The 12,437-nt window shown below is 48.0% G+C and overlaps 1 protein-coding gene across 2 annotated transcripts in view; it reads left to right on the top strand.

Moving 5' to 3' along the window:
* Positions 1-12,437, top strand: part of JAK2 (Janus kinase 2) — a 349,977-nt gene that overhangs the window by 327,053 nt on the left and 10,487 nt on the right. For both annotated transcript variants that reach the window (XM_068235595.1, XM_068235603.1), the window contains one exon: positions 2,770-2,883. In XM_068235595.1, the coding sequence (XP_068091696.1) occupies positions 2,770-2,883 (114 nt within the window). The remainder of the gene's footprint in view (positions 1-2,769; positions 2,884-12,437) is intronic.

Below are 12,437 nucleotides of genomic sequence, written 5' to 3'. Positions count from 1 at the left end.
TAGTGTGTTTAAAAAAGAAAATATTTGTAAATTATAATGCAGACATACTTTTTGCTTAATGAACAAGCAGGAACAAATCAAATGATTACTCTGGGGTTTGTTACCATGGGTTAAGGAGGTAAGGCCATTGCTTAAAGGATACATCCATGCTACATAAAAAAATTAAAATCCACTTACCTGGGGCTTCCTCCAGCCCCTGGCAGCCGTCCTGTGCCCTCGCCGCAGCTCCGGGTGGCTCCCGGTGTCCTCCGCTGCAGAAGCCGACCCGGCGCTCCACAGCGCGGGCCACGTGGTCTAGGTGAAGTCATCAGGTCTGAACTGCGCATGACACTCCCAGCCTCCCCCTCTCCCTCAGGGCCCTTGTCCAATCCATGGACAAGGGGCTTTTCCCCACCTCCGTTGCCCAAGAAGGAGGTGGGGGCTGATGACACCCGGGGGGGGGGGGGGGGCGTCCATGGTGGCATTTGGGAATCCCCTTTAAAACGGGGACCCACAGATACCAGCCCTCTCCCTAGGAGAAATGGGTATAGGTGTACAAAGTATTCCTTACCCATTTACACAAAGTATTAAATGAAATAAAAACATAACCACACAAAAAAAGCCATTAATGTTCTTAACCAATTCAGGACTCAGCCTTTACCCCCCCCCCCCTTAAGGACCAGCACAGATCTCTAAGATCTGTGCTGGGTGGGCTCTACAGCCCCCAGCACAGATCAAATACCAGGCAGAGCGACCAGATCGCCCCCCTTTTTTCCCCACTAGGGGGATGATGTGCTGGGGTGGTCTGATCGCTCCTGCCTGCGTGTGGCTGGCGGGGGAGGCACCTCAAAGCCCCCTCCACCACAGGATTCCCCCTCTCCCTCTCCTCCCTCCCTGCCCTGGAGATCGGAGGCTGCACAGGAACGGATCTGTCCTGTGCAGCCTCTAACAGCTCCTGCCTGTCATGTGACAGCGATTCCCGGCCGCTGATTGGCCGGGGATCGCTGATCTAGTACAATGCTGCTACTGTTAGCAGCGTTGTAAAAATGTAAACAAAGCGGATTATTTCCGCTTGTGTTTACATTTAGCCTGCGAGCTGCGATCGGCAGCCTGCAGGCTATTCACGGAGCCCCCCACCGTGAATTGACAGGAAGCAGCCGCTCGCGCGAGCGGCTGTTTCCTGATTAATTAGCCTGCAGCCAGCGACGCAGATGTGCGTCGCTGGTCCTCCAGCTACCACTTTGTCGATGCGCGTTATGAGTGCACGGTCGGCAAGTGGTTAATTAACGATAAATACTTTCCTGTACCGTAAGTTCCCACGCCAATATCCTCCCATTAAGTTGTTTGAAGGTCTCCTCCGGCCACCACCACACACGACACTCCCCGCCACAGCTCTCCGCTATACTGTATAGCTGAGAGCCCTGTCCAGTGCAAAGGCTCCACCGTGGGCTCCCGGTGTCCTCCCCGCCCTCCACCCCTCGCACCCCCACCCATGCTGGCACCAAGTGCAACTGTGGGACATGGAATAGGACATACACAGGCAATACTTGTAAAATGCAGTTGGTCGTCGGATTCATGTGCAAGTCCGTTGGAATGTTACCTGTGATGAGAGAGATGAAGATGATCAGGATATAAGAAAGTTGTCATGAAATGCAGTAGTCCACCAGGATGGGGTTGATGCACAAATCTACAGTAATATTTCACACTGCTATGATTAAGAGCTAGTATAGGCTCGAAACATGTCAGCATTCTGATGCATGCATTGTTATTTTGATATGTCCTAATAAAGATTTTGACCCTCGGACAAGTGCGGACCTTTTGCTTCTGGATTCCATGTGGGCCTTGCTGACCCGGTCGTGCACTGTCGGAGAGGATTGGTGGGTTGTAGCGGTGTGCACACCACGTTTTTCTAATATTTCACACTGACAGCAGGTTACTGCAAGTTACGCTATTAGCGTGACCTGGGGTATCAAGTACTACTACTACGGTTGTAATTACCATAGCAATGCATGCCTTACTAGAGTACCATGAAAAGGCATCACATAGTGTCATTGAAGCGGACCTGAACTCAGAACTGCTTCTCTGCTCTAAAAGACATGCAACATAACATTTAAAGCAAAACATTTCTTTGTTACAGCTGATACAAATCCTGAAATAAATCTGCAGTTTGTTTACTTCCTGCTTTCATGGAAGCAGACATATCATCCTGTGCTTTCAAATGAGCTTATCTGCCATGGCAGTCAGGTGGCACAGGGGAGAGAGCAAATTACATCTTGTGATTAGACAGGCTAAACTCTCTAAATACATAGTGTGCACTTCCCTGTTTCCTTCTGTCCTGTGCAAAAGTCCACTTAAAAGATTTGTCAGAGTATGTGAATGCATTTGAGGTAACCCACCTCTCACTCATAGTTTTAGATTTGTTTCAAATTGTTTTATCTTCCCCTAGGCACCCCTACTCCCTCTTTGCTTCCAACAGTCAGAACTTTTTTAATTCCTATTATTTCAAACTACTATTTTTTTACATTTGAAGCTAATATACAGTATAAATCAGTCATTTGGGATATGTACAGTACTTTGTTATGAAGGCTACTTTTGTTACTTTTTCTAAAGGCTGCTTTCACACTAAACATTTTCACTGCATTTAGAGAAAAAAAAGTGCTGTGCGTACAACTTTTAAATGGGTTAGTATTTAAGCTGTACAATTCTTGTATTGTAGTGTTATGTTCTTCTATAGAGTTTTGCCTGTCACATTAACATACTTCATCTGTGCTCGTCTTTTGCACATTGTAGGAGTTTATGCGGCTGATCGGGAATGACAAGCAAGGCCAGATGATTGTGTTTCACTTAATCGAGTTGCTGAAGAACAATGAAAGACTCCCTCAACCAGAAGGCTGCCCCAGTGAGGTATTGCATATCTGTAGTGTCTGCTACTCTTGTTTTGAAAAACTGCTGATCACATGTTTTGGAATACCCCCAAATTGCAAACTTCCTGTGTGAGTAATTGGCTACAGGCAGCTGGAAGTTTTTTGCCATTTATGCAATTCTGAAACTAATCAAGTGACAACCGCAGGCTAAAGCTGCCACCAAGCATTTTTTACTATAAACACTTTGAAGTGGATGGCATTTGTTTATGCATGTATAAACGAAGGAAGCAGGCTGAAATTATGTTTTGCTAAAAGCCTTGCAATGTGTCCGTATGACTGGGTGGGAATGATTTGTCAACAACCGTAAAGTTTTTTTTTTTTGCTTTTCACTAGCTCACCATTGCCACTGTGATTGTTATTACTTTTGGTGTGAGATCAATCTTAACGATTCCAGGTTTCTGGCAGTTATGACATTTAAGTCGCTATTGACACAGCAATGCATTTTTCATTACTTATGACATTGTAACGCTCTTACCTGTCAGCAGCTCCAGAAACAGAGCTTTGCAGAGATATTCTTCCAGTGGCATCCCCGACTCCCCTGCGGTCGTGGCTGAGCCTGCATGTTCCTCCAATCTCCTCAGCCGGACGCGTGCGAAAAGCTTTTATGCTCTGAGACGGCTTCTTAGAGATTAGTGTCAGCTGACACGCTATCAGCTGACACTTTCTGGCTAATGAGATTCTATTGGTCAGCTGCTCTCTATTAGCTGTTGTGATTGGCTGGTTTTTCTGAGGGCTAGCCTTTGATCCTGTATTTAAGCCCTTGGGCTGCTGTCCGTCATTGCCCGTGCTCAGTGCAATTTCTAGGTTAAACTGCTCCCAGGGCGAGTATAAAAAAAAATACCCTGCAGAACATTTTCAGTGGAGCGCACTGACCTGTCTGGCTGGCTTGCTCCTCTATGTGGTTCATTCTCGTGGGTGCCTCACCCACGTACTCAACATACTCAAGTGGTCACAGAGATGAGGTGCATGTGAAGGTGAAAAGCGAAAAACTCGCAGAGGAGCACACCATCCGGACAGGTGTCTGTGTGCTCCGCTACGAATACTCAGAAGCTCCAGGGGACCACTATTCACTTTGGGGAGACCAGGGGGGTTCGCAAGTCGGCTCTGGGGCCCTGAGGGAAATCACAATACTATATGGAGGAGGAGGGGCATGCTGGGATCTGTGGTGCCTCTATAGAAGGAAGGTGCATGCTGGGACCTGCGGTGTCTCTGTGGAGGAGAGGCGCATGCTAGGAACTGTAATGCCTCTATAAAGCAGGGGAAGGGACTTGCTGGGAGCTTTGATGCCTCTACAGAGGGGAGGGACATGCTGGCAGCTGTAGTATCTCTATAGGCTGGGAGCTGTGGTACCTCTGTAGAAGGGGGGGGGGCTTGCTGGGAGCAGTGGTACCTTAATACAAAGGGGAAGGTGGCTTGCTGGGAGCAGTGGTACTTTGATAGGGAAGGGAACAAATGTGCCACTTAATGTTGTGGGGTGGGGAAGGGGTTGTCAGGACAGAGGAGCAGGGCAAGACACGTAAGCCAGTGGGACACAGGCAGCAGAGACACAGACACATCCTGTGTTCAGCTGAGCACTCTCCCCTTCCCCGGACTCCATGCTTTGTTGTCTGGACTCGGACTCTCGGAGTGGAGGGGAGAAGGAAGAAGCAGCCTGTGACCCTCTCTTCAGGAATTTATAATCCCAGCCCAGGCTTCCAGATGAGCTGCAGGCAAGTGTCATGCCTGTAGCTGTGTGTTTGCTCTGCCCACCGCTCTTCAACCACGTGAGTCATTCCCTGCCATTCAGCTTTCCTGCACTTAAGAGCCACCTGCCCAACCACACTATCAGTAATTACGGCATCCAGCTGGAACATGCACCTCCCCCCTTCCCACTGAGAGCAGCCATATCGGGAGGAGGTCAGATCCATAAGGACTTGAGCTGACTACTGACCAGGGGTGGCCCCTGCGGCTGCCTCTGTTGCGACACGTCAGGGACCATCCAGGAGAGAGGATCCAGCAGGGACCCAGGCAGGGAAACACGTGGTCTGCAGCAAGTCATCTCCTTCTAGGGCGCCTTGACACCTGCAGTACCCCTACTGTACGTCAGTGTCACCACACGTTGGTTATGTGGTGTTCACTTGACATTGGGCACAGCTGTCAAGGCAACAGGACGCCCAGGAGGTCTGATCACCCTGGTCTTTTTCTGCGTGTCACCGTCTTTCTATCTGTCGGTACTTCTTCCAGCGCCCTACTTCTCCTCCCTGCTGCACTGCACCCCAAGCGGATGCACGCACCGCACGCCCCAAAAACGGCTCTGCCCGTGATAGCAATCAGTACGCTGGTGCTGGGCACTCTGTCACTGTGTGATTTTATTTTATGTTATTAGCCTAGTTGCTCTGATAGATAGATATGCAGTGTTTGCGATATCGATATATATATATATCTTTTAGACTAGTGTTTGTTTTCTTGATTTACTGTGTGTGACTTTTGCTACTCCTTGACCTCGACTCTGTCTCAGCCTATTGTACCTCAGCCATCTGACTACCCATGTATGACCCTAGCCTGTTAACCAACCTAGCCTTTGTCTTGGCCCATTGTACCGCAGCTATCTGATATCTCGTGTATGATCCTAGCTTACATTTTGACTACGACTAATCTGATCCTGTGTGCATACGTTTTATACCAAATGTGATAGATATCTAAGTGTGACAAATTACATTACAAATTAAAATCTAGGCATTTTCTGGGCAATATTTTTTTAGGGGGGATTTTCTATTTTATGTGCATTTTGCACGGAAAAATATATATAAATTCAGAAAATACCCATTTGTTTTTCACGCTTCACCCTTCCTCATTTTCACATGACGAATGCCACTGCTATAAACCATGTGAAAAGATATACTTTGGCTATTCCCAGTTAAAAGGATGTCACATATGTCTTATTTTATTACTAGCTGGGCATATAGCAGACCATTCTCCCCTGCAGTGGCGTAGGGCCCGCGGTCGCAGTGGTCGCATTCGCGACTGGGCCCGTGGCAGTCAGGGGCCCGTGCGTGTCTCAATACAGTGAGCTGATGAGCTCTGTGTGTGTGGTCCGGATGATTGCACCGCATCACGCCGGGAGCGCAGCGTTACAGCTCAGCGTACAGAGCAGAAATAGTTTCGCCTCCACCCCTCTTGTCTGAGATCATCACAGGGCAGCCTATTACAATGCTGGCTTTCTTGTTGGCACCTCCCCTCTGCTGGAGCTTCCTCCCGTCCTGTCTATCTCCAGATCTCCTGTAATAGCTGCGTGTGTTGTAGAGATGGGAAGTTCGGAACTTTTCAATGATCCGGATGATTCGAATCGGATCATTGAAGAGATCCGGATCTTTGATCCGAATCTCGGATCATTTTACTACCGAAGCATTCGGGGGTGAAATGAAAAGCAGGACAGGTCTTTCCCTGCTGTGGACAGGAGAAGGGGAGGGGGGTGGACACACAGAGAAGGGGAGAAGATGGGCAGAGGGCAGGGAGTGGACAGAGAAGGGAAGAGCAGAGAGCAGAAATGTTTGTTTGCACACAATACCCACATGCTGCAATCATGCTTTACATGTATTTCACCTATATGTTCATCTGTGTACTTTGAAAGCAAACGTCGCAGTGAAAGAAAGCTTTCCAAAGCATTCCGTGAAGTGCAGCTGTTTAGTGCCTGGTGCATGAGGATCATATTGCCTTTTAATCACAGTGCCTGCAAAGTTACTGAGCTGTGCTGAGCTGAGCCAAAAGTTTCCAATGTGATCACTGTGCACAACTACGGAACAGAACAGACAGCCTATAATGGGCAGCACATTGCAGCCAGTATGTGTGCTCTACACATATCTGGCAGTGGCACCGATGTCCCCTCTCTAGACTCATCTACCTGTCCCTGCAAGGCTGGCTCCCCTCCAACTCAGCGATCCATCCCTGCTCTGCTTCCAGGACCCCACTGCCCGCTGAGAGGGGGCGTGTCGCTCCTTGCCCCGCCCCTTTTTCGATCCGAATCACTCATTTTGATGATTCGGATGATTCGACTCACAAAATAGATTCGGATCAAAGATCCGAATCGTTCATGATCCGGACAACACTAGTGTGTTGGTCCCACAGCATAGCACTAGCAGAGCTGTGTGTGTGCATGCTGGTAGAGTGTCAGGCTCTCCCCCTCAGACCTCCATGTGCTTCCTCTCTCCTCTTCTGCTATTCCCTCTGCCTAGCTGTGTAATCAGTCATGCAGCCTGGTTCTCGGATTTCCCTTGTAAATAGATCCTGAGTGGAAAGAGCTACTGCTGTATTGCTGTTCATGATGCTCCCTGAGCTGTGTTGGTAAGCAATTTACAAAAAAATCAGTTTACAGGACCTAAATAGACTCTCACATACCAGGAATTCCTGATCTCTGGAGGTGTCATGTGTCTGCCACAAGCAAACAACGATGTCAGATAGAGCAGATTGCTAACATCAAGAGGCATCACTCACTGTCTACTATGTGTGCTGTGCATGTCAGGAAAATGTATCACTGCGAAATGTGTGCTTAACCACTTGAGGACCGCCCCCAGCCGATGGGCGGCGGCAAAGTCCGGGCCCAAACGACCGCAATATGCCCATCGGCGGGGGCGGCTGCGGGAGTGGCTATGCGGCGATCGCGTCATTCGTGACGCGATCAGCCGCCGGGGACTGGCTCCGCCCACCGTTCGCTGTAACCCGCCGGCCGTTCGGAAGCACCGGCGGATTACTAGCACCCGGATCGCCGCTGCACGCATGTATAATAGGCCTTGTACTATATACAAAGCCTATTATACTGGCTGCCTCCTGCCCTGGTGGTCCCAGTGTCCGAGGGACCACCAGGGCAGGCTGCAGCCACCCTAGTCTGCACCCAAGCACACTGATTCCCCCCCCCCCTGCCCCCTGATCGCCCACAGCACCCCTCAGACCCCCCCCCCCCTGCCCACCCCCCAGACCACTGTTTGCACCCAGTCACCCCCCTAATCACCCATCAATCACTCCCTGTCACTATCTGTCAACGCTATTTTTTTTTTAGTCCCTAATCTGCCCCCTACTCCCTCCTGATCACCCCCCCACCCCTCAGATTCTCCCCAGACCCCCCCCCCCCCCCATGTACTGTATGCATCTATCCCCCCTGATCACCTGTCAATCACCTGTCAATCACCCCCTGTCACTGCTACCCATCAATCAGCCCCTAACCTGCCCCTTGCGGGCAATCTGATCACCCACCCACACCAATAGATCGCCCGCAGATCCGACATCAGATCACCTCCCAAGTGCAGTGTTTACATCTCTTCTCTCCTCTAAACACCCACTAATTACCCATCAATCACCACCTGTCACTGTTACCCATCAGATTAGACCCTAATCTGCCCCTTGCGGGCACCCAATCACCCGCCCACACGCTCAGATTGCCCTCAGACCCCCCCCTTATCAATTCGCCAGTGCAATATTTACATCTGTTATTCCCTGTAATAACCCACTGATCACCTGTCAATCACCTATCAATCACCCCCTGTCACTGCCACCCATCAATCACCCCCTGTCACTGCCACCCATCAATCAGCCCCTAACCTGCCCCTTGCGGGCAATCTGATCACCCACCCACACCAATAGATCGCCCGCAGATCCGACATCAGATCACCTCCCAAGTGCAGTGTTTACATCTCTTCTCTCCTCTAAACACCCACTAATTACCCATCAATCACCCCCATCACCACCTGTCACTGTTACCCATCAGATTAGACCCTAATCTGCCCCTTGCGGGCACCCAATCACCCGCCCACACCTCAGAACGCCCTCAGACCCCAGCCCTGATCACCTCGCTAGTGCATTGCTTGCATCTATTTCCCCCCTCTAATCACACCTTGAGACACCCATCAATCACCTCCTGTCACCCCCTAGCACACCTACCCATCAGATCAGGCCCTAATTTGCCCCGTGTGGGCTCCTGATCACTCGGCCAAACCCTCAGATCCCCCTCAGACCCCCTTCCGATCACCTCCCCAGTGCATTGATTGCATCTATTTTCCCCTCTAACCGCCCCCTGAGACACCCATCAATCACCTCCTGTCACCCCCCTAGCACTCCTATCCATCAGATCAGGCCCAAAACATCCTGTCATCTAAGAGGCCACCCTGCTTATGACCGGTTCCACAAAATTTGCCCCCTCATAGACCACCTGTCATCAAAATTTGCAGATGCTTATACCCCTGAACAGTCATTTTGAGAAATTTGGTTTCCAGACTACTCACAGTTTTGGGCCCGTAAAATGCCAGGGCAGTATAGGAACCCCACAAGTGACCCCATTTTAGAAAGAAGACACCCCAAGGTATTCTGTTAGGTGTATGATGAGTTCATAGAAGATTTTATTTTTTGTCAAAAGTTAGCGGAAATTGGATTTTTGATGTTTTTTTCACAAAGTGTCATTTTTCACTAACTTGTGACAAAAAATAAAATCTTCTATGAACTCACCATACCCCTAACGGAATACCTTGGGGTGTCTTCTTTCTAAAATGGGGTCACTTGTGGGGTTCCTATACTGCCCTGGCATTTTAGGGGCCCTAAACCGTGAGTAGTCTAGAAAACAAATGCCTCAAAATGACCTGTGAATAGGACGTTGGGCCCCTTAGCGCACCTAGGCTGCAAAAAAGTGTCACAAATGTGGTATCGCCATACTCAGGAGAAGTAGTATATTGTGTTTTGGGGTGTATTTTTACACATACCCATGCTGGGTGGGAGAAATATCTCTGTAAATGGACAATTGTGTGTAAAAAAAATCAAACAATTGTCATTTACAGAGATATTTCTCCCACCCAGCATGGGTATGTGTAAAAATACACCCCAAAACACATTATACTACTTCTCCTGAGTACGGCGGTACCACATGTGTGGCACTTTTTTGCACCCTAAGTGCGCTAAGGGGCCCAAAATCCAATGAGTACCTTTAAGATTTCACAGGTCATTTTGCGACATTTGGTTTCAAGACTACTCCTCACGGTTTAGGGCCCCTAAAATGCCAGGGCAGTATAGGAACCCCACAAATGACCCCATTTTAGAAAGAAGACACCCCAAGGTATTCCGTTAGGAGTATGGTGAGTTCATAGAAGATTTTATTTTTTGTCACAAGTTAGCGGAAAATGACACTTTGTGAAAAAAAACAATTAAAATCAATTTCCGCTAACTTGTGACAAAAAAAAAAAAATCTTCTATGAACTCACCATCCTCCTAACGGAATACCTTGGGGTGTCTTCTTTCTAAAATGGGGTAATTTGTGGGGTTCCTATACTGTCCTGGCACCTGTGCATCTATAATGATTGGATCCGATTGATAGGATGACAGTTTGGGGTCCCCGATGCTGTACAGATGCACAGCTAGGCAGTGGGAGAGTAATCCAACTATACAGTACTGGGGCCCTGAACTTGTCCCCCTAGTGATTGAATCTGATCGCTACATGTGACAGTCATTAAAGGTGTTCACGGATCTCAATGCCTAGTACATGTGACTCAAGGGGTTTATAGGCTAGGTAGGGGTTAATGCCTCTCTACAGGAAGGGGAAAAAAACACTTCTTAACGCTATCTGCCACTTTCTGGAAAGGATCGATACAAAGATGTCAATAAGGATTCCTACTCACTTGCACATTATTTTGGCAGTTGGACTGAGCAACACCTGTTCAGTAAGGGCCCTTTTCCACCAAAAATCATGATCAGCATCGCAAACCCGCCGTGATTGAGATTTTCCCCATTTTTTTAGTGGCTATTCGTTGCCGGGATTCAGAAGAATGTATACAGGTCAATTGTAAATGCAGCATGCATGGCAATTGGCCAAAAAAGTGTACTGGTGGAGGTGGGTTTTTGCTCCTGCAATCACAAAACCCAAGTGCTTAGATAATGGAATCGGAGTGCGGGTGTTGGAAAAGGCCTCTCAGTGTGTTTGAAAACAATGAAGGACTGAAGAGATAGACTTATCCTAAACCTGTCAGATTTTTACAACCCATTGTGGTAGTTACACAAGGAAAAATACATTTATAGTGCATTTTACTTTAGAACAAATGTACATATTACACACACACACACACGCACGCACGCACCAACCACACACGCACCAACCACACACACACCAACCACACACACACCAACCACACACACACCAACCACACACACACCAACCACACACACACACCAACCACACACACACACCAACCACACACACACACCAACCACACACACACACCAACCACACACACACACCAACCACACACACACCAACCACACACACACCAACCACACACACACCAACCACACACACACCAACCACACACACACCAACCACACACACACACACACACACACCAACCACACACACACCAAACACACACACACCAACACACACACACACACACACACACACACACACACACACACACACACACACACACACACACACACACACACACTCACTCACTCACTCACTCACTCACTCACTCACTCACTCACTCACTCACTCACACACTCACACTTATATAATTATAATTAAAAATGTTCACAATTAAGGTCCTTTCACAAATGAAATCATGCGAGAGTAAACACAAATAAGCAATTATAGTAAACAAGAGTGAAGACTGCAAACTATGCAAATACATTAATCTTGAAGTGTCACACAACCTCGAACATTGTATGGGTGAGAAGGCCAGTATGTTGTAAAGAGATGCCAGTAACCAGTCTCTCATCAACACAGCTGACCTACAGTATTGTAGACCTTGATGTAATAGAAGCCCCATGACCCTTATATTTTTTTAGCTTTACCAGATATCTCAGCACCATGTTTTACTCCAGGAGGTACAGGATCAACTGGGTGAAAAACATAAAGGCAAATATACAGCAATGTGTTTAATAAAACACTTCGGTCATCAGATTCACAGCAAGGTGTTAATGACCTGCTGAAGAGTGGAGCATAAAAATGTTATGAATTTACAAACTGCATCTGTCTCCATAGTTCCCCATGATCCCAAGATACTTATACAGTTGTGCTCATCGTGTTTGGGGCTTTCTATTCCTGACCAAATGTTCCTACCACACTTGTGCACATATTACTCCGAAGGTCATGATCATTTGAGATACACACATGTAAGGTGTGACCACCATCCATAACTTGTGTAGCCAACATTCTACCCCAAGTAACAGTTTTGACCACCTTATGATCCCTTCCTACCCTGAGAATAGAGCAGTTCAGTCCAATCTACAGCTTCATCAGAGGCCAGATAACCAATTTCTCAAATCAGATGGCACATATCTTGTAAACTTGAAGACCGATGGAACTCCACAAACTACCAATACTGCACAGGCCAAAATATGTATGTGACGATGTCACCTTATGCAGCACTGCTGCTGAGTGGCCTTTCTCCCACCTCTCAGTGCCTCCTGCGATTTAATGAAATACCAAATGCATTGTCACTTACATAATTTGAGATTTATCTGGCCTCTAATGAAGCTGCAGTTTGAGTCCTGAAATGTTTGAATGTGGATTTTTTTATGCTT

The sequence above is a fragment of the Hyperolius riggenbachi genome, chromosome 1, assembly GCF_040937935.1.
Source record: "Hyperolius riggenbachi isolate aHypRig1 chromosome 1, aHypRig1.pri, whole genome shotgun sequence".
In the NCBI taxonomy this organism is placed as follows: Eukaryota; Metazoa; Chordata; class Amphibia; order Anura; family Hyperoliidae; genus Hyperolius; species Hyperolius riggenbachi.
This window is presented reverse-complemented; position numbering and strand designations above follow the sequence as displayed.